At 41.4% G+C, this 26,471-nt stretch overlaps 1 protein-coding gene and 1 non-coding gene across 7 annotated transcripts in view; both read left to right on the top strand.

Moving 5' to 3' along the window:
* Positions 1-417: 417 nt before the first annotated feature.
* Positions 418-628, top strand: LOC112309653 (small nucleolar RNA U3). The gene has a single exon (XR_002975287.1). It is a non-coding gene; the product is annotated as a small nucleolar RNA U3 (small nucleolar RNA).
* Positions 629-10,658: 10,030 nt separating this feature from the next.
* IGF2BP2 (insulin like growth factor 2 mRNA binding protein 2) overlaps positions 10,659-26,471 on the top strand; it is a 153,798-nt gene continuing 137,985 nt past the window's right edge. For 4 of the 6 annotated variants that reach the window (XM_053918180.1, XM_053918179.1, XM_053918178.1 and 1 more), the window contains exons 1-2: positions 10,659-10,933; positions 12,473-12,533. In XM_053918180.1, coding sequence (XP_053774155.1) covers positions 10,756-10,933; positions 12,473-12,533 — 239 coding nt within the window. In that variant the 5' untranslated portion in view covers positions 10,659-10,755. Of the gene's footprint in view, positions 10,934-11,845; positions 11,972-12,472; positions 12,534-26,471 lie in introns of those variants that run through there. The other 2 variants (XM_053918181.1, XM_053918183.2) reach the window with 2 other exon arrangements.

Raw genomic sequence — 26,471 nt, 5'->3', positions numbered from 1 at the left:
CTAGACAAGCTGATGGAAAAACAAACCTGCAAGAATAGCCAGGAAAAAACAAAACAAACAAAAAAAAGGCGCAAGGGAGACTAGGCATACCAGACGTTAAAACGTACTATAAAGCCTTTATAATTAAACAGTGGGGTATGGGCATGTGAGTAGACAGACCAGGAGAAAAGAAAGTACAGAAATAGAACCAAGTTCACAGGAAACTTCAGCATGTGATAAAGGTGGCATCTCAAAATATCTGAGCTAAAAGGATTTTTTAATAAATAGTACTGGAACAACTAGTTAGCTATTTGAACAAAAAGGTAAAATTAGATCCATACTTCATAACCACACTCAAGAATAAATTCCAAATGGATCAGGGATCTAAATATATAAATGAAACCACACACATCCTATTTTTAAAAATGAATGAATTTCAAGACTATACTTTCAGGGATCATTTCTATAGTTTGTTACTAGACAAGTTTCTCTGAACGTGTAGAGCACCCGGAACCACGAGGAGGAGATGGAGCGTTCTCTCCTGAGTGTGAAGCTGGCTCTTGGTGTTGCCTCAGTAACTGCCATTTACCATTAATGATCGTTCTTCTTCCTCCTTGGAGGAAGAGGGAGATAACACTGTCTGAGTGATAAAAAAAAAAAGAATAAATTTCTCTTTAACCTGAGTGTACAGGAAAGCTTTCTCACTATAACTCAAAATCAAATGGAATGAAAGAAAAGATTTATAAACTTGATTACATTAAAAAAAAAAAACTTTTGCATGGAAAAAAAAGAGACAAAACCTGGGAGAAAATATTAGCGACATGTTCACAAATAAAGGGCTTATATCCCTAATACTTAAGTAACTCATAAAAATTGAGGAGAAAAATAGATCAAAACCAAACAGAAGAATAGACAAGATATGAACAGTAAATATACCAAAAATAAAGTATGACCCTTAAACATATGAAAAGCAGTTTCTCTTCACTCATAATAAGAGAAATACAAATTAAAACTACACCGAAACACCTTTTCTCACCTGTCAGATTGGCACAAATTAAAAAGTAGAATCACACACCTGGTTGACAGGCTGTAGGGAAACAAACAGTGGGAATGCAAACTGGCATAATCTTTATGAAGGGGAATTTCATAATGTGTATTTAAAACACACACACATACACATACATAATCTTTTGACCTAGCAATCCCATTCCTAAGAATTTATCCTGAAAATAATCTCCAATAATACAAAAATATATACATAAAGGTTATTCAAGCATCACTGCTTTTTAAAAAGATTTTATTTATTTATTTTTAGAGAAAGGGGAAGGGAGGGAGGAAGAGGGAAAGAAAGATCAGTGTGTGGTTGCCTCTCATGCACCCCCTACTGGGGACCTGGCCCACAACACAGCATGTGCCCTGACTGGGAATCGAACTGGTGACCCTTTGGTTCACAGGCTGGCACTCAATCCCTCAGCCACACCAGCCAGGGCAGGGCTTGTTTTTATAATTTAAAAAATATTGGAAGTCACTGACATGCACACATATATGACATATGACTACTATGCAGTTATTAAAAAAATAAGATTTCTATGAGATATGGAGTGATTTTCAGGATATATTGTTAAGAAATCAAAATGGAAGAGAGTACCTGCAATATGCTACCTTTTTTTTTTGTGGAGACGGGGAAATAAAAAAAAACATACATGTACAACTTCATTTATAAAAAGAAACACAGGAAAGATAAACTAGAAACTAGTAAGATTGGTTACCCTCAGGGGTTGGTTGGGAAATGAGTTGGATAGAATCACAGGAATGGGAGGGGATAGAAATCATCTGGCTATACCTTCTGTGTTTTGAAATCACATTAATGTTTTATAGACTTGACAACAAGAAAAAGAGAAAAATAAAATCCACAAAGATGAGAGAAAAACTAAAATTTAAAAAACAAACATTAACTAACCAAATTTCAAATGATAAGACAACCAACACTAAAGGGGGAAGTAAAACTCAAATAGTATATTTTGAACAGTATATTTGGATCATGTGCCCTCAGGCTAAATAGAAAAGAACTCGAAACTAGTATTAGATAATAGTAAGAAATCCGGTTAATAGTCTTCTGTTTTTCAGAAGCATGGGTTCGCAATTCTGTGTATTCTAGGATTGAGCTGGTAAGCCCATATACTGTGGGTGATGGGAGCCAGGTTTCCCACTGTTGAAGGAAAGCTACAAACATGAACAGTGGGAAGGAGGAAGGAATGAACCCCCAGCGTTTCACTGCAGTCAGGTGTTAGTGTGAACTTGTGATTTTTAATATAGTAATAGGTAAACATAGACAGGTATTAATCTTCATGTATTTACAGACATAATCTATTTCCCAGCTCTTAATGATATAAAAGTTTATAACATTTTGAATCAAATAAGAATTCATTAATCTGCATTGGTATGGTAAATGAAGGAGAAGGGGAAGCTCTTCCTTACAGTTGAAAGCAAACTAATATGAAAGGAGTGGCAAAATTAGAACCACCATTTGGCAAACATAATAATAATAATAATTAATCTCTGCAAGAATCAACAGTAGATACTAAAACTAATTGAAATTTTGAGGAGTAACAGTGTTTACATAATTTCAAAGTAGCTCTCTGAGAGATACTTAGTAACTTTATAATAGAGAAAAACCTGGCACACACCACCCGTTAGCAAGTGAGCAAAGTTAATGTCACCGAAGTTGGTGACAGGACAAATCAGCGTCGTGTGCCTCCTCATACAATGCACCATATCGCTTCTGTGGTATTCCTACAAGAAAATCTGTAACCTAAATCTACTTATGCGGAAACATCAGACAAACCCAAACTGAGGGGCGTTCTACCAAATACATACTGTGCTTTCATCAGCAATGTCTACGCCATGAACAAGACCAGCTAAGGAACTGTCCAGATTAACAGGGAGCAGAGACAACAAAAGCCAAAACTGATTTGGGGTTTCCTTTTGCTATGACATTGACACAATTGGTGAAATCTGAATAGGTTTCATTAGGTAATAGCTTTGATCATTATAGTGGGATTATATAAAGTTCTGTCTCTCTTTCTCTTTTTTACTACATATTAACTGAAGTACTTAGGCATAAAGGGGCATCCAGTCTTCAGTTTACTTTCAAACTGTTCAAAGAAGCAGTGAAAAGGATAAAACAAATACGGTAAAATGTCATCATTTAGGGAGTCTGGGTAAACATTATAAAGACTTCTTTGTACTACTTTTGCAACCTTCCTGTAAGTCTAACATTTTATAGGTATATATTCTATACAAAAAAATATTATATATTTATATGCAATTTACACATTACATATAATATTTATACATAAATGTTAAATATATATAAATATGTATGCATAAATATGTGTGCATGTGTATATATATAATTTTTTTTAACTTTATTTTTTTTTTTAAGTTCAGATTCTTGGGCCCTAGCTCTGAAGTTTGGGGTTCAGGAGTCCTAGTGGCAGTCCTTGAGAAATTTGTATTTTTAAAGTTCTTTTGGTGGTTATGGTGTTCAATCTCGTTTGACAATCATCCCCTGCCAGATAGAGTAATAAAAATGTTGCTACTGAGGAGGGGTGGGGGGGAAAGGTTAACACCTACCACTCAGCGTCAAAAACAAAAACAAGTAGTTAGAATGAAAATCCCACGTGTGCCTCTCCAACTCCCATTCCCTTTTCTCTCATCCTGGAGGTGACCATGACCTGAAATTCGGGGCTTTCCCATGATGAGCATGACCTCAGATCTGAGGTTTGTGATTCCCATGCATGTTTTTATACATTTATACCACACAAATATGTCCATATCAGCCATGTAATTGTTTTGCATGTTTTCAGACTTTATATAAATGGTATCATAACACATCCTTCTACAATATAACTTGTCATTCATAATGATGTGTTGGTTTTTAACATCGTTACACGCAGCCCATTTCATTTATTTCATGTTCTAGAGAACATGAATAAATGTGCATGCTCTGACCTGATGTATATTTAATTTGTGACTATTCCACAGTTCATTTTTACCCATTCTCTTGCTGATGGACATTTAGGTTCCACTTTCTGCTATCCTAGTGCCACCATGAACCTTGTCTGTTTCCTTGTACAAATGTAGGATTTCTTTAGAGCAGAAATTGCCAGGTCAGAGGGTGTGCGTGTTTCTTCATTTTCTCTGAAGTCATCAGTTTTTTCCTGTCCAGGATCACCCGCAGTCACAGGAAACAGCAGAGTCCATGGGTACAGATGCAGGTATGTGGCCAGATAAAGTTGGGATTTGTTGAAGTGCTCTTCCGATTGCTTCTGTTTTCTTAGTGAAATACAAGGCAAGGTTATCAGCTGACCCCTCGGGGTAGATGAAGAGCAATAGAAGGGTGTGAGGAGAGATGGCATGATAAGAAAAGGCCACCCACAAGAAGGGAGAACAATTGCCAGGGAGCGCTAAGGGCCTCTGTCTTCAACTTTACTTGGTATCGACAAACTGCTCCTCAGAGTAGTTGTACCTGCATACACTCTTGCCCGCAGTGGACGGCTGTTTCTGATGCTCCACACCTTCACCAGTCCCTTGTACTAACAGAATTTTAATTTTTTTTGTCAGTCTGTAAATGATTTTAATTTCCCCAATTATTCATGAATTGAGGAAGCTTGCTGTCCATGTGAGTTTCATCTTCTGTGAATTAGCCCATTCATTTCTCCCCATTTTTCTAATAGGTTTTTTTTTCCTGATTGTTCTTTATGCAGTGTAATACATCATGTTTACATTACAACTGTTCAAATATTTTATGGTTGTGTCTATGAAGATTGCTACTTTCTTGTACAACCATGTGTTTTTCCTAAAGTTAATGATTTCCTTGTTTTCCATTTGCCTAGTTTTTCTTATACCTGTGATTTCCCCGCCCCCCCCCCCATTTCCAAGATGCCTGGCATTCTCTCAGAAATAATTACTATGCATTTATTTGAGTTCCCCTTCCCTTTTTTGTTTCCTGAAGTCGTCACTTTCCAAACCAGCTGTCCTTTTCTAATCTGTGCGGGTTGCTCTCTGGATGGCTGCACTGCTGGCATTCTGGACCTAATCTCCTGTCTTCCTCATCCGTCCGTAGCTTTGCTGGCATTTATCCTCCAGTAGTTTCCCTGAAATGGGGAAATGTTTAAACCCTTCATGTCTTTTGTTGTTGCTGTTGTTCTCCAGTATATTTGCTTTTTTACAGAGGATTGAGTTAGTTATTCTAAAAACACATGTATTCCAGGATGGAGCAAATAAGTAAAACATATTGTGAATAATGGGGAGAAAAGGAAAAGGATTGGAGGTTTGAAACGGGCTGTAAGGTACAGAGTAGGAAATGGTGCAAAAGACACTGGACAGCAGAGGCTTGTGACCGACCCAGGGATTCACAAACCCTTGCTCTGGAACCTTTAGTTTCAATGACTCAAAAGAATAACAGATGACAGGAGGAGAAGGCTGTTGCATGGGGACTGGGCCCTTCACGTCCTTTTAATTGATGGTCTAACTAGGTTTATAATTCTAGCTTGAAAATAATTTCCATTCAGTTTTGGAGGCATTGCTCTACTGCCTCCCAGATTCCTTTTTGTTTTAGAAAAATACATTCCCATTCGCTTTCCAAATCATTTTTATGTGACCTATTTTCTCCCAGATGCTTTTATAATTTGATTGAGTTCTAAATTTTATCATGATATGCTTTTGCTCTGGATCTTTTGTTCTGGGCCTTCAGTAAACCCCTTCAATCTGGAGATCCATTTCTTTAATTCTGAATTTTTTTTTGCATTATTTCCTCAGTTCCCCTTTTTTCAAGCTTATTTCTGAATCCACATTTGGATTTGACTTGATTGTGGAGCCTATGCTATTTCACGTCACCGTACCTTCGCACGCGCTATTCCTTCTGCCTGGGATGTAGTTTTCTCCTGCTACCTCTCTTATCTTAGCAAACCCCGACTTATCCTTCCAAACCCATTTCCAACATCATTTCTTCTACGATCCCCTCCCCAACCTTAGACTGAATGAGGTGGTCTCTCCTCTGTTCACAGTCTACTGTGGCACCTCTAATGCTATAATCTGTTTATTCACCGCCTCCCCCACTGCTCATAAACTCCTTGAGAGCAGGATCATGTTTACCCACTTTTGTAACCTCAGTGCCTAACATTACTAAATGCCATGAATAAATGAATGAATTCAACAAGGCGAGAAAAGTGAAAATTTCCTCCTGCTACATGTCAAGCATTGTGCAAAACAGGTACCATCACATAACATCTTCATTTAGTCCTTACAGCAAACCTCAGATGATCATTGTTTAATCAATAAATACTACCTGAGCCCCTATTATTATGCCAGGTTTGATACTGACCAAAGGATAAAAAAAGACAAGACCTTATTTCTCCAGAAATTTACCATACAGTAGGGAAGAGAAGATTTTATTTTCTCATACAATTTTTAAAAATTGACATTTAATTCACATACCATAAAATTCACTCATGTAAATGTACACTTCAGTGGTTTTTAGTATATTCACAAAGTCATGCAACCTTCACCACTAGGCAAGATATTTTTTATCTGTACAAGTGAAGGGCTGTGTGTACCCTGGGGTCAAATCAGAGGAGGCGGCGGGAGTTTATCAGGGGAAGAAATGCACCCTAGGGAAAGGGAGCAGCATGTGCAATGGGGCAGAGCTCTGAGATGGCCCAGTATTTGGAAAACACAAAGTGCTTTTGGGTTGGGAGGCACAGATACTGTTTATTGCATGGCAGACACAGGAAAGGTAGCTGGCTCCAGCAGAGAAGCAGAGGCGGCAGGTCATGCCAGGGTGCTGTGTGCATCTGGCAGCCAGGACCATGTCCCCTATCCTAGGGGATGGAATTCACAGTGAGGAAGTTGGCTGGGCTTTTACAAATGAGGAATCTGAAGCTCAGAAAGCTGAATAAACTCAGCTAAGGTCAATTTCTCTTTTGCCAACTCAAGAAAAGGTGGCAAGGAGGTCACCCTACCACTGAATCATTTGCAGCGAGCAGGCAGCAGCTGACAACACCCAATACTGTTTCCCCCTCAACAGCTCTGAAAATAAGCTTCATTTTCCTTACCATGCCTTATATTACCTAGAAAGATTGGCCATAATGACCACTAGCATTGGTTCAACAAAAACATTTCCACCAAGATCTTGCAGATTCAAGAGGTTATGCTATCAGAAGTTGCTCTGGACAGACAGAAATGTCTTGGTCATTAAAATCCAAGATGAAGCCTTAGTATTTCATCGGCTTTTGGTTGGCTAAAATGTGTTTGCTGGTCATGTTTCAAGCCCTCTGTATAACCATGAAAAAACTCTTCTATTTTCCTAGGCCTCAGTCTTCCAGTCTTCCTACTACTTGGGACATTCCTACTTTAGACATTTGTTAATGTTAATGTCCAAAGTGACATTAACAAATCTTTCCCCAGCTACCTTACCACCATTCTGCTGAGAAGAATCATTGGGAAACCATTAGGAACCTACCACTTTTGAAACTCTTGAGGAAAAAGTCAGTTAATACACGCTTTAAAAAGTAATATGCCTACTACAAGATTTTCTCCGAAATCTGACCTCTGTTAAACATTTTTAAATCTTGGCTTATTAGGTTTAAATTCAGTCCAGATCAAATCTCCATTTCATCTTTGAGTTAGGGGAATGAAAGAGAAAGCAGGTAGAAAATAAAGTTTTGTCTGGCAGGGGAAATGACCTCTTGATTCCTGGCTTTGATTTTGGAGGCTGTCCCACCCTCTTCTCTATTCGAGGAGAAGGAACTGTGTGGATGCTACACATTAAAAACTTGGGGAGACTTGTCCTCCAACACCTTTACCATCCAAACCCTTCTGCAGCGCACCGCCAGCAGGGTAAGGTATACCAATTACAGCAAGGAGCAGTTATTTCTTAGGAAAAAAGTTTGAAAGAAACCTGGTGAAACAGGGTAGAAGAGTTCACCAGAAGCCACCTCTGCCAAGAACCCTGAGATGCTTGGTGTCCACCAGAGAACCCATGCTGAAACATCTGTGGCTTTGCAGTAGAACCAGGAAACTGACTGAATACAATATCTGACAATATTTTGACAGAAATATTGACAGAAAAGATCTGAAAATATTTTACAACAAGCACAGTTTTACTAACCTTTCAGAGAAGAATGAGACCAATTATCCCTGTGGCTGTTTCTCTTTTAGCACTCTGATTAGTGGAAGTAAAAGGAGCAAACATAAAGGTGACCATACCAAGTAGGGCATTTGTATGAGAAACCGGATGATAGTGACCTCCCAGCATGCTGAAATTCACGCACACACAGTAGTTTTCATTTGTGATTCCCCAATGCGATTTGGTAGGAAAGCATAATACCTAGATTATGTATTAGCTTGGGGAATAGTGGCCATTCCCCACTCCAGGAACGGTAAAATCCAATTCCTTTCCTGGAGAGAGGAAACATGTGAATATTTGAGATAAAACCCCTAATTCAAGCAACTGCAAATATCTAGGCGAGAATAAATATAGTTTTCTTGTCTGGATACATAATTATTTAAAGAGTCTCCTTCCTCAAAAGAAAACATTTTAAAGCTCATGAGTTTCTGGGGGAAGGAAAACAAAACAAACAAACAACCCCCCCCCCCCAAGCATTAAGCGTGTGTGTCGATTGCATCTCAACACACTATTCAGTCATCCTTCATGAAGCCCTTACAACAATCCTGCCAAGCTTTGGTGGTTTTATCCTCTTTTTACAGAAAGGAGATATAGAAACTTAGCCTCAGAAATGCTAGAACATCCCAGGATACACAGCTGGGGGCAGAAGGAATTGTTCGAGTCCTAAGCAGGTAGGCCTTGCACCTGCCAGTGTTTCCGGACAAGAAACACCTGGGGGTATTGGCAGACAATACAAAAATCCAGGCTCAAAGAGTCGGTCTTTAAGGGCCGGGAACGTGTTTTTCTTTCTCACTTTCTTTCTTTCCTTTTTTTTTTTTTTTTTTTAAAAACAACTGTGCGCCCTCCATCCCTTCATCAACAAGAAAGCTTGGGAAAGGCAACCCAGCCAGGAGACTCGAACCTGTTCCATCCCTACACAGTTGTGGCTTCTCCACCAACAGACCCCCCAAAAGCCCTAACCCTCCCCCCGTTTCTCCTGTCAAACTACCCCTCCTAAGCCCCCCAGAAGTCCAGATCTTGGAATCTTCTTCTGCTCCCTTCACCTCTGAATCCTGCCAATTTTTCTTCTGTCCTGTAATATTTCATTTCCTGGCTGGGACTAGGATCTAACCAGCAGACTTTCAGCCGAGCCCCGGAACTGGCAAATGGTCCCCAGCCTGTCTGGCTCCTTCCATATCCTTCCATATCCCCTCAGCTCGGGCAGCTCTCATCCCAACCCTGCCTCTTCCGTCGGTCACGTTGTTTCCTCCGCTTGCAAGGACCTCTTTCCTCTCCGGGCCCTTCCCAGTGCTCCGGGAACTCCTACACGACCGGAGCGCTTCGGCTTCCAGCCACCCTTGCCTCTCACTGCTCTGGTTTTGGGACTGAACCCAGCCCAGCCTTGCACCGGGCGCCCGTCTCCCGGGTGCAGCCCCTGCCCGCTCCCCACTCGCCTCCCCACCGCCACCTGGCTTCGCAGCGGCCGCTCGGGAAGCCTTAGGCACTTCCCAGAATAGAGAGCAGCTGCTAACGTCAGGCAGCAGCCCGCCGCGAGGTTCCCGGCGCACCGGGTGCGGGCAGCGGGGATGTGACTCCGCTCTGGCCTTCCGTCTCCCCACACGGGCCGGGAAACTGAGGCCCAGGACCAGAGAACTTCCGCGGGGTGCAGAGTACGTGAGGGCCCGATCAATCCCGGGCCCCAAGCGTCCCGACTCCCGTCTGCGACCCCTCGACCGCACGCGCCGCCGAGTTGCCCGAACAGCTGGGCGGGGAGCGGGTCTCGGAACACGCGCTCCGCCCGGGAACGCGCAGGGCGCTAGACGCGACTAACTCGCCGCGAGAAAGTTGCCGTCTCCCAGCCGGTGCTCGCCTCACCTCCGAGACACACCTTCCCGCTGGCCCTGGCAGCCTGCTCTCACATCCGGTCCACCTTGCACACACCCCTCTCCACGCTCTCCCACAGCCCTTCTCCCTCCCACGCCAACGGCTCCCAGCCGCTCCCCCGCGCCCCCTCGCGCACTCCCACCCGCGTCCGGGGCGCGCCTTCCCCTCCGCGCCCGCCGGGGTTCTGGCGCTCAGGAGCCCCAGCCCTGGGCCGCGACCCGCTTCCGCCGGCTCGGCGCAGGGCAGACGCCCGGGGAGGCGCGCGGAGCGCTCGCGGCGCGAGGCTAGGGGCGCACGGCGCGGGGCGGGGAGGGGGCGCTCGCTCGCTCACTCTCGGCTGCGCACACGCCGGTACAAACTCTCACACAGACACAAGCGGGGTGCGCTGCCGCCGCCCGCCGCTGCTCCTCCTCCCGCCACCGCCTTGAGAGGGAGAGAGAGGGAGGCAGAGAGAGCGCTTTGTCCGCGCACCGCCGCCCGGCCCGGGACTCTGCCCCGAGGAGGGAGCCGCGCTGAGTCCCCGCCTCCGCCTATGCCTCTGCCCCCGGGCGGGCCGGGCGGCCGCGGTGGGGGGAGCCAGGCTGAGGGTGGGGGTGGGTGGCGGGCGGGCGGAGGGCGGGGAGGGGGGGCGGAGGAGGAGGAGGAGAGACGAGGGCAGCGGCGGAGGCGAGGAGCGCCGGGTACCGGGCCGGGGGAGCCGCGGGCTCTCGGGGAAGACACGGATGATGAACAAGCTTTACATCGGGAACCTGAGCCCCGCCGTCACCGCCGACGACCTCCGGCAGCTCTTCGGGGACAGGAAGCTGCCCCTGGCGGGACAGGTCCTGCTGAAGTCCGGCTACGCCTTCGTAGACTACCCCGACCAGAACTGGGCCATCCGCGCCATCGAGACCCTCTCGGGTGAGCACTCGGCGCTGTCCCCCTCCCCCCGCCTCTCCCCGCTCAGGCCGGGACGGCGCCCGGAGGGAGGCCGAGCCCGGCGGGCGGCGCCCGGCGGGGGCTCCCGCGCCCGCATGCTCACTTCCACGCACCAGACCCTCAACTCCGACCGCCGCTCCCCTCCCCCCACAGCTCCGGACTCACCCCTCGCCCTCCGAGCCGCAGCCCGAGGGCGACCCCTGTGCGGCTCCGAGGGTCCCCGAGGCTCGCTTGCTCTCTGGGAGCACCCTCGTTGCCCTGGCTCTCCGAGCTGCTCTCCAGAGCTCCCCCGCCCCCCATCTTTAGAGAGCCCAGTCCCCCCTCTTATTGACCTCCCTGTTACCCCCTTTGTCAGGGATCCCCCAGATCCTGCATCTCCTCGCTTGATCGGACCTCATCCCTTGCCGAGCCTCGTGCCCAGGACCTCTCGCCCTCTGGCGTCCCCGGAGCCGCACTCTCCTTTCGAGCCCCCTCCCCACTTAGTCCCGCGGTCCCCCACTTTCGGCACCCCCTTGGCGCCACCCTGATGTTCCCCCTCCGAGGTTTCGAGGCTCCCCAAACCCCATCCCCTGTGCGACGGCACATCTCTCTCGGTCCACTCCCGAACCTCAGTTCCTTCTCGCTCGTCTCTCAAGCGCTCCTATTTTTCTCTGAATTTTTTGTCCGATTTTATTGAGAAGAACTCGAGGCTGGGGGCTTTCTGCCTCCTGTCCCCCCGCCTCCCGCTCGGCCAGAAGCACCTTTTTACGAGGTGCCCTGTCTCAACTCGGTGGGGGCCCGGGCTGAGAACCGGGAAAGAGGAGACCGGGGGGCCCCGCGAGCGCGCTGGAGCCCAGACGGGAGACGGAGAGCGACACACACACCCGCGCGCGCGCGCGCACTCACCAACTCTCTCTCTCGCACACGCACCGCCTCGAGCCGCGCTCGCCCCCAGACCACGAGCCTGCACCCGCGGAACCCCGGCCCGAGCCCCTTCCCCACCGGCGCGCGGAGTGGGGGCGGGGCGGCGGCGAGGCCAAGGTGACACCCAGAAGCCGGCGGGGACTAGGTTCTCGCAGCGGCGAACCCCAGGGGGCTTCTGCGCGTCTTCCAGGGGCCACGGGGAGGAGAGGGCCGGGAGGGGAGCGCAGCGGAGGCTTTGGGGCCCGGGTTAGCGGAATGGAGAGGTGGGGGGCCGAAAGAAGCCGGGCCGCGCCAGCCCTGCAGCTTGAGTTTCAAATGAGCTCATCCTTTCAAATTGGCGCCGCTCTTTATTAAATTTGTTTTTCCGGTAATGCCACCCACGGCTATACCTGGGGTCGGATCCGGGCTCACACCCTTTCTTTTCCGCTTCGCCCGAGACTCCGGACTCCTGTCTTGCTTCCCACTGGGAACCAAGTTTGCCCAGCGGGAGCGGGGTGGGAGACCCCTGGAGGGCACCCGAAGGCGGAGCCCGAGCGTGGAGCTCAGTGCCTGCCCCTGCTAGACCCCCGCCGGTTTCATTCCAGGAAGGTTCTGAGTGCTTTAATTTCTGTTTTAAAGGTAAAGTGGAATTGCATGGGAAAATCATGGAAGTTGATTACTCAGTCTCTAAAAAGCTCAGGTAAATACATTTTGCTTAGTTATTTTGTGATTGGATGTACATATAAGTAAAATAATACACTCAAGTTTTTAAAAATGTGCTTTTGTAGTTTCGTAAAACGGCTTCTGTTTTTTTTTGTTAGTGGAGATAACATAGTTTAGAAAGTTACATTTTTTTTTTTACTTTCATTATATAAGGTGTTTACTGGCCTTGGGAAATAATCTGGTGCCTTATGGGGTGGGGGTGGGGGGTTGAATGCCAGCTGGGTAAAATTCGCGGGGACCGTTTCACTTGTTTATCAAAACTTGCCTCCCACCCCTACCCCAGCACAATGGCAACACACGCTTGTCAAGACTTCCTGTGAGATGTTGAGAGTAAATATTTACTGTGTCAGCTAAATTGCTTAGCTAAACTTCGCGATTAATTAGTTTTCTTTTTTAGATAGCTTAATGTTGAATAATAAAATAATTTAGTAAGGGGTCAATATTTTGCATAGCACTCTAAAGAAAGAGGATTGTTTGGATTGGGTGGCAGTTAAAAGCCAGACTCCTGCAGTCGCTGAGACTGCTTGAATATCGCTTCTGAGCCTTTTGTTGTTGTTGCTGTTGCTTTTAAGATGTGTTTGAGGCTAAACAAGTATCACTGTGAAATCTATAGTTATATTTAAGTGCACTGTTGTTAATGAAGGAGTAAAAAGGTTTGTGGAGGTTGGAATTCTCCCTTGATTTGCTTACATGAGAAATATCTGTCCATGAGGAGAGAATGAAGGAGAACATCTTTGTTGTAAAGTTTATTGTGGACTTTAAATTTGGGCCCTTTATTACTCATCCTAGATTTTTTTCCTCCTATGTGTTATAACTTAGTTTATACCCCAGTCACTTACATTTCTTCACCATTAGTCATTAAGTAGCTGAATTAAAGAGAGACTAAGTGAAGCCTTTGATTTACCACCTTTAAAATCGTTGATACTCAAGAGTGTAACCACTTACATGATATTTTTTGCCAGGGTTTGAATAGATTTTAAAACAAACTATCCAAATTTAATAAAGACTTAAATATTTTGTTAAAAGGTTTTAAAAAAATTGTGTGCACATTTATGGGTATGTTTTATCTTAAGTAAGCAACAGAATATCTTTTGTTTGCAAATGATTCTGTGGCATATCATAAAACTTAACACCTTTTTAAAAAGAGGTGAAAGTTATGATTTGCAGTTTCATGTGCAGTATTAAGCTAGTTCTCCTCTCTAGGAAAAGATGTAATTGTAACTGATTCGTTTTTCAATTAAGTATTCTAAATTTGCATACTTTAAATATTTTCTTTTGCTTGAGAAATTCAGGTTGTAGCTTTCTGACATCTGAAGTATTTGTTTTAAATTTAAATTATTAATCTCATAACACTTGAAAATTTGAATATATTTAACAAAGTTTGAAAAAACTACCCCAAAATCTTTGATGGGCTATGTTTCTATAAATGCCTAATTCTGTTGGCTATATGGCTGTTTTGAGTCCTTTGGGGGGTTATAACTAGTAAAAACTACTGCTATTTTAACTTTTGTGAGTTGGTGTCTCATTTCATGTTGCCATATAAGTGAAGTACTGGTTTATCTAAAGTTATTAACATCTCTTACAACTTCACAACAAACATACTACTTTTTCATTCAAAAAGCAGAGGGTATTTGCTGTTAGCTGGAGTGCCATTTAAATACTTCTGTGGTGTTTTTATAAGAGTTCAGAATTAAGAGCACATCCCAAGTTTTTAGTGTTAATTACATAAGGAGCAATCTAGGACTTATACAGCCCTAGTAGAACATGACTTCTTTGAACTCATGGGCAATATGAAACACCTAGGAGGCAGATTAAAATGCGCTGTGCGTGATTCACTACGTGGAAGATGTCTCACATACCAAATGTATGCATGAGCTGTTGCTGTAGGGGGTGACATCATTTCTGATTGGATGGTTTTACTCTTTTTTTCCCTTTCCTTTATTAGTTTAAAATGCAGAACTTAGTTCCTTGCACTGCAGGCTAGGAAGGGAGAGAGAGCTAATGCCCGTGCTGTGTCCTGAGCTCAGACCCCTGGGATGAAGCAGCTCTATGTTCTCATGTACAAGGCACCACCACCGTGATAGCTTTCAGAAAGCAGGGTGCTGTGGCATTTGAAACCAAAGCTTTTATGTTATATGATGACTATTTGGGTGTTCATTTGTTGCATTTCTATGAAAATTAACAAGTTAGGAGTAAATTTGTCAGTGTGAAGTCAGTTCTACATGTGGTTTTTGTGTTAGTTGAAGTGAAAATGTGAAGAAAACAATTTATCTTCAGTGCTTGCTTCCTTAAATAATCATTCAGTTGAGTGCTCCTTTTCTTTATGTGGTTCTGATTTCTTTGTGTTCTCCAGAATCAGTTGTAATATCTACGTTCCAGATAGATTTTTTTTAAGCTAATGATACTTTGGGAGGAGGTGTTTTTATCTTAAGTTATGAAATTATTGGCATGCCATTTACCTTCCAGTTGGATCTTTTGTTAAGCTCTCATTTTTAGCATCATTTTGTAAGTGCTGCTCTGGTAGACAGACTACATGCCATTGTTTTGTCAGGTCACTCAGAAATAGAAAACTTTTTTCTCTTTTGCTGTATGTGTTTCATTCTTATTAAATCCAAATTATTATAATGGATGCCATGTACAAACCATCTATTTCTCTTTCTGAGTTGGTTTCAGGGTCTGTTGATTAAAAATCTTTGGATCTTTTGTATTCATATTTCTTGGTAGTATATATGAAACAAAGATTTCTTAACGAGGAACAAACCGGTAAGGTCTTTAAAGTTCTGTTGAAAGTTCTGGAAATTTCCTTGACAGAATTTCATTTTTGACGTTGGTGAGAGGTTAGTTTTCTGCGTGTGTAGATATATGTATCTACCCACGTGTGCGCGCACACACACACACACACTCTGCGTAAATTGTTCGGAGCTAAGACATTCACTAATCTGAATGTGCTTTGTAACTAGAGTTGAATGATTCTGTGAGAAACAAAACTTTCAAAAATGCAATTTCAGCCCACTTCTAGGAAGTAACTAAGTGGTGCTAGACATGCCTTCACTGAGATGGTGTGAATACTGTGAGGTAGTGTAGGAAAAAGCTATGAATTTGTCTTTCATGACTTAAAAATCAGTAATTGTGTTCTCTCCAATGCAAATGAATTTGGTCTCCTATAGGAATGTTAAAGAAAACAGTATCTCAATTGTATTTTGCTTGTATGTACTACATTGTGTATAGTTGAATTAAATACCAAAAAGGGAAAAAAAAAGCCACCCAACCTCAAGCCTTCCACCAAAGGCTTTTGCTGCATCAGTTTTTTAATTTTGTAGCAACAGAAAAGACTTTAAGAGGTTAAAATCACATGGTAGTCTCCTATATCAAGAATTTGTTGAATTAGACATTAATGCCTGGATTTAATTATATAGGTTCCATGTATGGATATACCATATATTAAGGTAAAATTTTTATCAAACTGTCAGGTTACTTTTGATTTGGCTTTGATTTGGATGTTTAGTTTTCCATTTTAAAAAAGACAAATTTTTTTCATGTGGGTCTAGGTAGTGTTAGAGACAATTACACATTTTTGTGACCTTTAAGAGATAAGTGTTAAAATAGAAGCAATAAAGAAAAAAAATTACTTGATAACTCAAGTAATAGCATAGGTTTAAAATTCCACTTTGTTTTTTAAATGACTGGTTATTTGATGTTTTTACATTTAAATATTAAAAACCATTGAAATCTACAAATAAAAATAGATTTTATATATTGCCTGATTTTTCAATTTTCCAAATTCATATCAATTTTAAACTTTTATAGAAATTTGTAAACGTGTTAAATGACTAAACACCTAAACATCACCTTCTAAAAGGTGATTTGGTGGTATGTAATACATTTGTCTAATTGTGTTTTCAAAAGTAATATTTTTGTGGTTATGCCTTACACTCGTAAGATGACCAGTAAAGGATGGTCTCTGAGTTGTTTTTTATGTTATCCTGTTATTATCATTTATATAGAGAAGATGAAAAGATTAGTATATTTATTCAATGCCTTTTATACATAATGATCTAAAGTACAATATATTATCCAAGAAGAAAAAAGTTTTAAAAGGACATTAGAAAATTTATAACTAATTGCATATCCAAATTAACATTTCGCTATTGTTTTGAGTAAATTTATTTTTGTGGAGGTTGCTCTGACTTTTATTTAAGCTGGGGGATGTAAATAATGCTGAAACGTGCATAAAAGGAAAGCAACTTGGGCACATTTATTAAAAGTTACAAAAGCTATGAAAGTCACATTTCTACAGGAACTATTTATACATATTTGATACTTTTCAACTTTATAAATATTTGCTGTTGACTGCTGAATCACTCTTCTAAGTCTGCTAATGAAATCCTCAAAAGTAGATGAGCAATTGGTCAGAGTTGTTAGAGGATATTATTTGAGCTAAGTGTGTCATCTCTGTGATTCAGTGGGGTGTGTGCACATGGGGGGGTGTTATGGGGGACAGATGGTATCAAGAGGGGAGGGGAGGAGATCTTTAATTGAGCAACAACTGCTCTGGATTTTAGTCCTGAAAAGGCAAAGGGAAATCAATAGGTGTTTGAACCTTGTGGCAAAGGGAATCACATCCAATGATACACGCTTTGAGTGATTCTTAACTTGTAGGAGGTTAACCTCTTGGAAGCCAGGGCACTGGCACCGTGGTGGCTTCTTCAGTGAGCATGCTGCTGGGAGGACCATCCAATGCGAAATTTACTCTCCTTCCTTTTTGCGTGGTGTCCCCTCTCACCAATAGAATTAGCCACATGAGCCTGTGAAGGCTCTGATAATCTCTAAGCCATTTTTTCAGTGTTAGAAAATTCAAGATTTGAAAGAACATTTTTATTTAGAAATTCTGTACTGGGGAAGGCAATATATTATTTTGCAAAACGTACTCTAAGAAAAATAAATTTCATTAGAAGAAGCATAGTATTAATGGTTTCTTTGGAGGATTTTAAAGAAGTTAAATAATACATCCCAAAAAATTTTTTTAAATTCTATTTACATACTACCAAAGTGTCTTCAACGTTCTTTTTGATGTTAAAGAAGAGAGTGGCGGGGCTTGGCTAAGCCAATTTTTTAAACCAGTTTCCTAAAACTTTTAGTCAAAAGCATAATCTCTTGAAAGTTATGGTTAGTTTCTTAATTTGAAGGATGAGACAGTTCTGAATAAAACATGCCCAAATAATTCATTAGTCAAGGCTTATCCTTTTTACACTTAAATTCAAGTTCAAATTGGTTTGGGTAGTCATTTAAAATACTGTCGTTGAAGGAAACATAGTAGCAAATAAACAAGAAATACCCACCAGTTAATAGTCTTTCCTCCCATTATCACCATTAAAATAAAAAAAAATCTTTTACTTTATAATTTGACTTTATGCTTACAGACTTGTAATTTTCATTTGGTGACATGGACTGTATGGGTTCTATTTTGGGCAGCAAAATTGCAGAGTGCTCAAAGCATTATTTTTAAGGTTTTACTTTTCCTGCTTGGATGATGGTCTTTAGTCTGGTCTTTACATAAAATAGTGAAGAAAAATTATTTCCTTTCGCAGAAAAATTCTGTTGCTTTGGATTCCAAAGAGGAGGGGGACTATAATAACTGTTTCTTCAGTTTGGCTTAAGTTTAATGGCATATTGAGGTGTAGAGTAAGTCGACCAGAGGAAATGAATGCTTTTGCATTAATAGCAGACAGTGAAGTCCGAAAGCTCAGCAGCTGTCCATCATTTAATGGATAAGCCTCTGGTTCTCACTAAATAAGCTTGCAGTTTTGAGATACATTTTGTTTGTTTATTCCTGGATTTCCTGATTATTTGTCTGTTATACATTTTATTTCTTAAAATATGAACATTTAGTTAGAATTTTTCCATTCTGTTTACTATCAAGAACATTTCATAAAATAGCTATTTTAATGAGTCCATAAATGAAAATTCAGAGTTCCGATACATGTTTTAGACCTTCTAATACTTACCTATAAGAAATGCTGTACCTAATGATCAGGAAAATATATATGAGACCATTGCAATAAGAATGATATTTTCATTCTTCAGTTTTTCTTTTTATCATATAAAAAAATGTGTACAAACATGGGAGAATTTACCTTGGGGGAAGCTTGGATTTTTAATTTTTGTTTTAAATGTGATCAGAAAGGTGGTTTCGTGATTCGAGGTGTTGATGGATAAATAATAGCATCATCTCAAGGAGATGGATGTATTTTTAAGTACCTGCTGCATCTTACATTTATTTATATAGTACTAATGATGTCACAGCCTTTTCCACACATTATTTCATTTATTTCAAATAATAATTATGTGAAGAAGATGGGACAATTAATATTACCTCCCTTTTCTTAGATGAGGAAACTCATTCTCAGAGAAATGTCATAATTTGCCTAAGGCCACGTGGCACTTAAGTGGTAGAGGTAGGACTAGCACTTGGTCTTCTGCATTTCAGTCACATTTACCTGTGTTTCACCTACATTTACTTTTTTTAAGTTAAATAAATCACCTGAAAGTGTTGTATGATTCAAAGGGTACCATTCAAGAGTTATGGAAGTAGGTTTGTTTGTGAATGATCCTTTGCAATGATCTTATTCTTAAATCAGTTTGCATGATCTGTACTTTGCTACAGTTTTTTAGGAAAAAAAGTAATTGGAAACAAAGGTAACTTAAAAGTTACCAGCAGTATCATCTGCTCCCATCACCACGGTTGCCCTCAGAAGTTGGGGGTGTACCTAACTAAGCAGGCTGGGTTTTGTTTTCACGTTGGTTTTTTCAGAGTTGTTTTCCTTGTATTATGAAATAGGACATTGCCAAGAAAGATGTTTCTCTCAACACCTGAGCCACACAGATCACCCAGGTAGTGCTGGTAAATGAAAGTGCCGCGTGGTAAATGAAAGTTTAGGGTGGGTTCTTCAGAGGTTTCAGCCAACCCATTGCCAAAGGGCAGAACTGTGTTTCGCTTTAAGTGTTTCCCTGGTGGCTTCCAAGTCTTTCTCTAGATTTGGTGTCTCTCTCTGCTTCCCTCTCAGAATAGAATGTAGCCTTTGGCCTCTCCTATGGGGATGGACGGGATAGGTATTAACAGGATGGCGTCCACGAAGTTTTCTCAGAGTTCCTCGTTAATGAGAGAATCACTCAAAAACATATAGTAAATAACTAGGTGTATGAAGTACATTCCATTTTCCCTTAATCGTAAACTTTTTCTGTGTTTATCCTCTTGTTTCCTTGAATTTCGGTGCACACTCCTCTTTATGGTAGTAGTGAGGGGAGGGAGGAAGGAATTATCAAGGAAAAAAATAGGTGAAAGAAGATTATTTCCAATGTCCCAGGCATTTCATTTCTTTAAGTTCCTGCAGTGCTGAGTTGGGTATTGCATGTTCTGTGGCATTCTGACTCAGAAGATGGGGAAAAGGAAGAAAGGTAACTGACGTCCTGGGCACTGCACTAGGCCTGCTACGCATTTTAGCCTCACAACAGCCCGGAGAGACCTGTATTTTGTCCCTTTTAGAAATAGGGCTGTAAAGCTTCAAACTCCAAAGCCACTCCTTCCACCTGACCAAACCTGCTTTTGAGAAGCAGTGGTCTATTGCTCTGGCTGTCCACTTAATTCGAATACAGTAGCAGCACCCCAGCAGCGAAGGAGGAAGTTTGCTAATCTGTACATAGAGTAACTTTGTATATTTTCCCTAACTCCAATAAGAGATGAAACTTACATGTATACTACTGATATGCAGAAGAAGATAAAGCACTGAAGTTTAGTGTATTGTTCATATAGTGTAATGGAAAGACAACTAAAAGTGCTGGTGATAATTTGAAGAAGCTTTCTTGAAGTAGTCCTACAGAAGAAGTATTAGTAGTTACATAAAGTTAAGATGTTTTTAAAAAAATTATTGTGGCTGAAGTTAAGTATGAAAAACATATATATGTATGCAGTATGGGGGTAGTGTCTGTATTTGTGCTTTTGGCCCAGATTTTTTTTTTTTTTAACTCCTTGGGGGGGGGGACACTTCAAGCTTTTTTGTTTAGGACCTAGAATGATGCAGAGTTGGACATGCTTTCATTTTTGTCTGCTTTAAAAATGACTAGGGTTTAGAGAAGGAAAATAAGGGATTTTTGCAAATCACCTTTAATAAAGTGGTTCATCTTATTGACATTAGAAAATTTAAAATCTTTTTTGACACATGAAAAAGTGACAACGCAGAAAGTAGAAAGATTTATATGTTCTTTTTGACATAATACTTAAACATATAATGCATTCATGACTTTTTAATTAGTAAATAGGACTTAAGATACAATATTACCAATGAAATGAGTTATACAAGAGTTTTGCTTCTAAGTATAGAGGTGGTACTTTTTTGGTAAGAAAGTAATTTTATGAAATTTATTATGAGTTTTAAAATAATAGCTTTTCTCAGTCAGGAACCTCTAATAGAGTTTAAAATATTATCAGAAAAGACACCCTTGTTACCACATTATATCTTGTCTTCACTCTCTCTCTTCAGAAAACCAAGTAAAAACTATGTATGTGAATGGTGATTCTGTGGACAGGTTAAACTCCAACCAATTCATGAAGTAGATGATAATTTACAAAGCTCATCTGAGGATAGGCTGTTTAGTTTTTTTGTCTGTCAAGGAGACCTTTTACTTTAGTCCCTCCTGATCTTTGTGATTTTAATAATGCATACTTGAAAGTGGATGTTTTTCTTTATTATATGGATATGGTTTTGGAGTAAAATGTTCATGCATCTTTTTTTTGAGTCAGAGATAGATGATGAAACAGTTTCACACTGAAAAAATTCAGTTTAGCCTCTTAATTATTAAGGAAGGGAGGAAGGAGGAAGGGAAGGAGAGAAGGAGGGAGAGAGGGAAGGGAAAGGGAAAGAAGGGAAGGGAGGGGCGAGGGGACAGGCGGCTGTGGAAGCGTAGGTGACTGAACGTCGCATGCAGCTAGTGCATTCTCTCTCTCATTCCAGAGCACGTGGGAAAGACTGGTACTCACTGATGGTATGTAGAAGCCTGTCAGGGATTCCAGTGGTGGTAGCAGGACTGGGAATCTCACACGAGTTGTTCTGTTCTTTGACGCTTAAAAACTCTAGGAGTATGTGGCTGGCCTGCCCCACAAAAGGTTTTGCATTTCTTTCTATGAGGCCCCATACTGGCCACTTCCCCTCTCTGTTATTCTCCTTCCCCTATGTAGTTGGATGGCGGATGGCGGCGGGGCAGGGATAGAAGGTGCCTGGTGTGCAGGCCTGCCTCCACCCCGTGCCCCCTTGCTGGCTGAGTTTGGGGAAGCCGGGAGGCTTGTGTGTGCTTGCTCAATGTGTTGGAATGTATGGGTTCTGTGGCGTTCACACACTGACATGGGAAGCAGACACGCACTCCTCAGTGGTTGTGGGGTCGAACTTCATAGGTTTTTGTGAATGACTGAAAATTTGGGGAGGATTTTCCCAGTGCTGAAGGGCTTTTGTCCCCCCCCTGCAGTGCAATTTGTCTTTATTCTTTGTGAAGGGGAAACAGATCTTTTTCATTTTTTAAAATCATTGAAGGATAGAAAAAAGAAATTGTGGATGTGTAAATAATCTGGCCTCTTTCTCCTGGATCCAGCTGTACTCTCCCCATTCTTTTCAGATTGATAGTGATGTCTTCAAATCATGGACCCTGAATTTGTAAACCAAGCTTTTTCAAACTCCTTGAGTTGCGACCTTGTTAAAGATGACAAACTCGAGGCTCTTCAGAAACCAAGTTTTGAGCTCAGATATTTAAAGATGTCGGACTTAGTCTCCCCTTTAAGGAATGAAGAACAAAACTACTAGTTGATTAATATTCTTTAAATTTTTTAGTTAGCATCTTTTAAATTTACTTTTTTTCCCACAAAAGATTTGAGATAACAAAGGTTCTGGTGGCTGAATTATTTGAAATGATGTCAGGGATTTAGTTTTATAAGGTACATATGTTTAAAGTGGGCTTTGTTTTAAGGGTTATTAAAGACGGGGAACAGGTGGTTGGTTCTAATATAATTCTTTATACATCTTAAGAGGTTTGCCAGGGAAGAGTTAGCTCTTTGGTTCATTGATTTTTATATTAATGGTTTGTATTAATGGTGTCTACTTCAACAGTGATTTCAAAACAATAATTTTGATACTAAAAATGATTTCTGGCTTTAGTTCATATATAACAATTATGGTCAAGGTGTTGATATCTGCCTTAAAAATTTGCAGGCCAAAATTCTATCTTTTATTTTCTGTGGCAGTGCTTTTACAAATACGTTCGACAAAGCCTTAGAATTCTGAGGAGATGCCAGATTTATGGGAAGAGAGAGTGGACACTGTCCACCTGGGAGATCCTGGCTTCTTACCCACCTTTCAGTCAGAAGACAGCTGCATTCATTCATTGCTGTTTTATACATTGGAGTTTGGTCTAGGATTTGGGGTTTGTTGCTTTAAAAAACAGTTTGAAACTATTACTCCTATAGTATATAATTGTAGGCCTTATGTCCATTCCCTGGTCATTTTTGGAGATCCAGATCTTGCTCTTGAAGAAAGTTTAGACCCTGCCTCTGTTACTCCTGAATCTACTTCCTTCAAATGGCCTTCCATCTCCTGTGACTTTCGCTTTAGTAACAAATGTTTGCTTTGCCAGCTGCATGCCAGACCACTAAATCTGGATTTTTCTACAATCAACAGCACAGAATATTTTCCCTCAGGAACTTTCCAGGGGACTCCTTGGCCTGTGGTTGTACCCCAGCTCTTGCCATATCCATTGAGTCAACTGCCTTTGAAGAGTGATGAGGCCTCTGTTGGGGTTTCACAGGGGGGATCTTCAGAATACAAGGTGTGGCACAAATAACGCCCCCTTTTTAATTGCAAAATCTTTTGTTACAAAATCATAAGCATGTAATTCTGTAACATAACACTATCATACTCAAGACACCGTATGTCGTTTCAGGTGAAACGTTCAAATTAAAACTAAATTATTACACCCATATTATTGCCCTACCAACCACTCTCAAGCAGGTGTTACATCTGCTGGACCCTGTATTTTCAACTGGTTATTATGGATGCCCAACACATCAGAAGGGATGTGAGCCATGATACTGTAACACACACTTGTTTAGTATCAGTCAGTCCCACGTGCATGAGTCTTGTTCAGAAATGTATCAGTGATTTCCTAAGCTGTGGCCCAGGACTCTTGGGGCCAGTCCTTAAATTCCTTGGACTTTGGCTTCTGTATTGTTTAAAGAGTCTCTTGGGTGGTTCTGATGTAGAGGGAGGGAGGGGAATGGGGGGGAGGAGAGAGAGGAAAAGGAATGAATCTCCCCTCTTAGCTCTGCTCCATGCTCCTGTGCACTCCACTCTAGCTTCCTGCGGACTGGTGGTCTTCAGAGACTGATGATTTTATATCGTGGACCCACGTCCTGTAGTTAGACTGTTATAAGAGACCACCATGTGTTTACAGGGGTCCACACTCAGGTGCCTGCAGATTACATGAGTGGTGGTGAGGGATTCTGTGGAGTATAGGGGCGGGTAGCTGCCAGTCAGCTCCAGCCAGCTGTTGCCAGGTGGAAATGTAGAGTCAGTGTTCCCAAATCTGATTTTTCAAGAGAAGCCAAAACTTAGAGTTCTTATGTTAAATAATGGCAACAATTCAGAAAATTTTAGGGGCACTGTGAATGCCAAAGAAGATGGGTTGAACCTAGCCCGTGGGCTTCCAGTTTGCAGTCTCTGCCACATAAGAGTGCATCTTCTACAAAATATTGTTGAAGATACTCTCCATTATCTTTAGTATCTCTTCTGCTTCAGGCTCATCTCTGAGTGAGAGGGAGAAGTCCTCTTGATAAACTGGATAAACTGGTATGTCTCTAACCTAGTGATGATAGCTTTTCAGGAGCTCAGAATTAAAATCAGGTCTCAGTTGCAGCAACCATCCTTGGTCTAGTTTTCTGGAATAATTATTTTCTCCATTGTGAAGTGCCCTATGGCTTCATCTTTATATAATGATCTTACTGTGTTTTTGTTATATTAAGCTATCTAAAATCCTTTTGTAAAATAGAATGTACATTTACTGAATATGTGACCATCTTAAAAGTTTGTATATAGTATTATTTCATAATGTATGTTCATGAGAAAAAAGTAAGTGTCTATTTTCACAGGCGTGGATTACACCTCCAGTTAAACCCTGGGCCATCAACTGTAGATAATTTTTAACCATTTCCTAAGAAAATATGAATCTCATATGTCTAACAAACATTTTTTTAAAACCAAGAACTTGAGTTCTGCCTGGAAATCAGCATATGATATAAGGCAGGTAGTCTGAAAACCATAGAGTGTACTTGGTGGGAAATGCAGTGGCGAAAAACTGCTTTTTAAACATGTTTGGAAAGTGTTTTGGTTATTGTTGTACTTTTTTTGTATTTAAGTTGAGGAAATTGAAGGACATGTAGATTTCACTTGTTGGCTTTGGGGTTCAGTAAATGCTTACTAAGGCCAAACGAAATGAAAACTGCCAGTTGCCTCAGATCTTTTAAAAAGACAAAACTACTCTGACAGTTGGAATTAGCATTTTAAAAATTCATCTCTTTGTCCTGTAACTTAACATGCAGAATGAAATCGCTCATTAGTAACTGCTGTAAGCACGCGCATGCAGACAGTAAGCTAGCAAGTCATCGTTGGTAAGGCATGGTCAAGTGGCACACAGGAGTGTTAGGGGTTCAGGTTTTCTCTTGGCTCCCCTCGTTTGTGATGGATCTAAATGGTTACCAGTTCCACAAAAATAGCCAGCTCTATTCTTTGGACTTGCATGCCTTGAATAGTAGACATAGCTGTTCATTAAATATTTTTGGATGAATTAAAATTAAAGCCATAATAAGATATTCATAATTTACTTTTATTTCTTCCCCTCTTTTTCTCTTTTCCTTTTTATTTTCATATGGGGCAGGAGGTGAAAAGAATACTAGTTCAAAGATTTTGCTCTTTTATGAATGGGTTTTTTCAAGCATTTCACTAAATCTTTGGTCTAAGTGGCATAAAACCTTCACGGGCATGTTGGGTATGAAGGTTCTTTAAAACACGAGGTGAGCTGCAAAGAGCAATTGCACAGGGCTGCAAAGTGAGTTTGGAAAGCAGAGATTCAAATTTGGTGGAACCAGAATAGGTTTTGTAAATCAGTCATTTTTAAAAATTTAAGGGTAAGCTAATCTTAGTAGGTTAATACAATAGTTAGATTCAGTATGATTACATGAAAATATAATTTTCCCTGTATATATTTCTTTCTGTGACCCAAATTGCATTAAAAATCTGGGAACCACAGCAGAAAAACGTATTGAAATAAACAAAAACAGCTATCACTATTGCAAGATAGTAAATGTCTACAAGAATCAGACTCAAGGTGTGTTTTTTACATACTTAATTAAATGTGATCAGTTTAAGCAGACAGCATTGGTAGTTATTGTAAAAAGAAAAGCAAGTGTAAAAATGACAGGATTGACCAATGGATAAGGTAATGTATAACCAAGGAAGTGTGATTGATCTTAAGTGTTAATTGCAAAGCAAGGTGCTCTGAAATGTTTTGTATTAGTAATCTCTTGCTGCTTATTCATTGACCCCCAAACGTAGCCCTTTAAAACAACAAGCATTTATTACCTCACACATTTTCTGAGGGCAGTAGTTTAGCTGGGTGGGTGGTTCTAGCTCAGCATCTTGTACAACATTGCAGTCAGGTTGCCAGCTGGGACTGCAAGATTTTATACCAGGCTTGCTCAGGTGGTCATGGGCAGACCTCAGTTTCTCTCTCTGACTATTGGCTGGAGGTCCCAGTGCCTCACACGTGGGCTTCCCCATAGGCCTGCTCACGGCATGACAGCAGGCATCCCCGAGTGGGGAAT

Source organism: Desmodus rotundus, chromosome 2 (genome assembly GCF_022682495.2).
Source record: "Desmodus rotundus isolate HL8 chromosome 2, HLdesRot8A.1, whole genome shotgun sequence".
NCBI classification, from domain to species: domain Eukaryota; kingdom Metazoa; phylum Chordata; class Mammalia; order Chiroptera; family Phyllostomidae; genus Desmodus; species Desmodus rotundus.
The sequence above is the reverse complement of the archived record's forward strand: the minus strand, read 5'-3'. Positions and strand labels throughout refer to the sequence as shown.